This window comes from Antrostomus carolinensis, unplaced genomic scaffold, assembly GCF_000700745.2.
Source record: "Antrostomus carolinensis isolate BGI_N321 unplaced genomic scaffold, ASM70074v2 scaffold36252, whole genome shotgun sequence".
Taxonomy (NCBI): domain Eukaryota; kingdom Metazoa; phylum Chordata; class Aves; order Caprimulgiformes; family Caprimulgidae; genus Antrostomus; species Antrostomus carolinensis.
In genome coordinates, this window is record NW_010298205.1 from 13,996 (window position 1) to 17,403 (window position 3,408).

The following is a 3,408-nucleotide window of genomic DNA, read 5'->3' on the forward strand; positions in this document are numbered from 1 at the left end:
AGGGAACCTGCGTGGGCAGGGGGGTTGGACTAGAAGATCTCCTGAGGTCCCTTCCAACCCCTATCATTCTGTGATTCTGTCTCTTCTTCCTCTTATTAAGAAATGCAGTATTAAACACTAGTGCAGTATATTTTTTTTTTTCCAAAGAGTATTTTTTTTCCAAAGGGTATTTTTTGTATTTGTTACTTGGAGCAAAGCTTAAAGTGTTTGTCCATGTGAATGGTATGAAAATATTATACTTTTTTTTTTCCCCACCAGTACTCACTCTCTGCATTCCTTCTTCATTCACACACACCCTCTGGAAAAGCTGTTTAAATATTTTGCTCAGGGTAAAGGCAAAAAATCTGACAGCTCCTAATTGCATATTGTGGCCCATCTCATCCAGGATTTCTGTGGCTTCTTCTTGAATAATATCAGGTGATTCTCCCATCTCTTTTGCTAACTAAACAGAAAGAAAACAAACAAAATAGCAGTCAGATGTTGTTCCCTTCTCCTTGCCCATGCACACCTATTCTATGTTCCACAACAATTATGGCAGAACTACTGCAATAGTCAGCAAGATTTTATTTTATGTGATAGGTTTGCATCTAATCATACAGAATCTGTTTGGTGCCAGCCAACAAGAGAAAGCCAAGTTAAAGCTGTTCAAAATCAAGAATGAGCTTAAATGTCAATGGCAGGGGAGAGGGTGTGCAACAACTTTTCCCTCAGAAACACACCATCTGAATGTTTTAACCTGCAGCATCTTCAGCGGAGATTTAAGTTTGAAGAACATTTCCCATGTCATTGGTCTGAAGAAGGCTGTGTATGATTTTCTTTGACTAGGAAAATGAAATCTATGTTTGCAGAGACATTCACAACATAAATCTTTGAAGTGCATTCGGGTTAGATTTTAAGACTTGGCTGAAGAACTTTGGCTCTATCACAGCTGAATTTCTTTGTAACGTATTACTTTGGCAATGGCGAGCTGAAATGCATACAAAGTGCTCTCTCTACCAGCTTTGCATATCAATGATTTTTTTTCTGTTGCTAGGCACATTCCCTTTTGAAGTTTCTTAAAACAGACTTAAATAGTGGTCATCCCTCCTGTTTGATACTTTGAATCTAGAAATATTTAGTTGAAAAGTTAGTCTTTTACTGTTACGGAAGGAGAAATGTGCCTTTTACTCAACATGGAGGAGGAAAGAGGAGGAGTGGCAGAAGAAAAAGCCTCCCAAAAAACACAGCTCTGTTTAGAGGCCAGCACTGCTTACCTATTATTTCTATTTTATAACATATGAGAAAATCCATCTTCTCCCATCTACCTCCATGTATCACCTATCATATCTACTGATTCAAATTGTGTTTTAACAAATGCATTATCCTTCATCCTGTGTATTTCCACATGTAGCTATAACTGATTATTTTAACCACCTAAAGAAGTCAAAAACTGCTTCCACTTGAGCCTGAGAAAATCAATCTCTCTTAGGAAGCCAAAAAATTATTCTCATTCTTCACTAGGGGAAGAGATTCTGTTCTCATTCACCAGTAAACAGCTCAGGACACAGTGATACTGTGTGAATTAAGTGCACATCCACTATAGAGCTAAGCCATTACTCTCCAAAATCGGGAATCAAAAAACCAGACCACTCACATATAGCAAGCTAAAAGAATTTCACATTCTGAACATTAGTAACCTCAGCAATTTGTCACAAGAACAAATTCTAGCATGACTGTGTAAAGCTGTGTAAAGTTTGCCCAAAGAGGAGGTACACTAATTGTAGATGGTTGGGCATATTGCCCAAGATAGTCCCAGTGAGATACTTCCAGTAAACTCTAGTGCAAAGCTGACAACTAGATTGCAATGGCAGGACTGCTAACCCCCTTCAATCGCTTGACATTAGCCAGGAAAACAACCATCAAAATAACTTCCCATCAAAAAAGCAGCACTTCATAAGGAAACACTCCAGAAATGTCTTTCTGTCAAATTCTCTGTAATTTTTTTTTTTTTCAGTAAATGTTTTAGTGTTTCTAAAGTTGAAAGATTCATCTTTTTTTATTTAATCCTACCTAGCAATTCGTGATGGGAAGAGGACTACTTTGTACGACATGGTTTAGTTTGTCACATCATAACAAGTTTTGATGTATAGTAGGTAACATTGACCATTAAAAAAAAAATAACCAGAAAAATTTTATGGTAGCCACCCACTCAAGACTAACCAAAACACGTTACATACTTCTGTTGGCCTGGAATTATTTTTATGAATACTAAAAATTGTTACTTTGCTAAGTAACACATATTCTATTTCAGCCATTTCAACACAATGTAAAATATGAGCCAGTTTGAATATAAAATATTTCATTCATTAGAAAGTACTAGCTGTCCTTCATCTTAAACAAAAATACAGTTGCATCTTAGAAAGTGGTTCTAATTCAAATAATTCTCTGTGAAATGTAACTTATTTTAGGGAACACAGAATTTATGACTGATGTGTAAATACACCACTAGCCTATAAAATTCCTACAAGACATCCACAAAGTACAAAAACATCTACTAAGAAGGAGAGTGCTTATGTCTTTCACAATGCTGCTCTGTGGTAAGGACAGTGGAGGAGGAGGGAAAAAAAAAACAAACCTGGGTAAGTTAGATGGTGGTCATTATACTCAAAATCAAAACACTATTTCATGAACAAGCTACCTAACAGTTTTAATGGCCACTCCGTGGTAAATCAGTATTTGCTCTCCCTGCCAAGAGTATGGCTCTCAAGTTACTGATTTATTGGATCATCTTTCAAAGTACAGCAATCGTGTTTCACAAGGTCAGTGATAATCCTTTTTTCCCCTGCCGCTACACCAAGTTTGGCTGTGTTCAATCTACCTTGTCTTACAGCTCAGTGTCCAGCCTCACCTGCTTGATAACATATTGAACTTGCTCTGACTGGAGAACAGCACTTTTAATAGCGTTTGGCTTGCAAGGTGAAAGTCCCTTGTAGATCACAGGAGCATAACATTTCATCGCGTATCTCAAGTCACTGGACAATCGTCTTTCCTCCAAGATATCTTCAAACTCATCTCTTTTCTTTGACGTGAGCTCTTTCTGCTGGGAACATACAAATAAAGAATGAGACACTACCTCAAGCCATTAAGTGGTCTGCTTGGCTACAGTACCAAAATAACAGCATGTGATGGTTGGGGGTTTTCTTAGCTTTCTATAGTGTCTCCATTCCACATTCTGAGGGCATGAAAAAATGTTACCTGCTTGAAACAATGTTGCAAATAGAAAGAAACTAAAACAAACCAAAACACAACACCACCAAACCCCACCAAAAAACCTCAAACCTTTCCAAAGATGCCCAAATCACCCACATTACTTAATTCTGCCCAACAGGAAGAAGCTGAGAACACACCTGGGCTTTGAAAGCTAAAGTG

The 3,408-nt window shown here is 37.6% G+C and overlaps 1 protein-coding gene across 1 annotated transcript in view; it reads right to left on the minus strand.

Annotated features, from left to right (window-relative positions):
- The window catches only part of GNPAT (glyceronephosphate O-acyltransferase), a 14,870-nt gene extending 11,787 nt beyond the window's left edge, over window positions 1-3,083 (minus strand). Inside the window, exons 1-2 of the mRNA XM_029083590.1 lie at window positions 2,888-3,083; window positions 266-442 (exon numbers count right to left, since the gene is read on the minus strand). Coding sequence (XP_028939423.1) covers window positions 266-442; window positions 2,888-2,995 — 285 coding nt within the window. The 5' untranslated portion in view covers window positions 2,996-3,083. The remainder of the gene's footprint in view (window positions 1-265; window positions 443-2,887) is intronic.
- Between the last annotated feature and the right edge of the window lie 325 nt (window positions 3,084-3,408).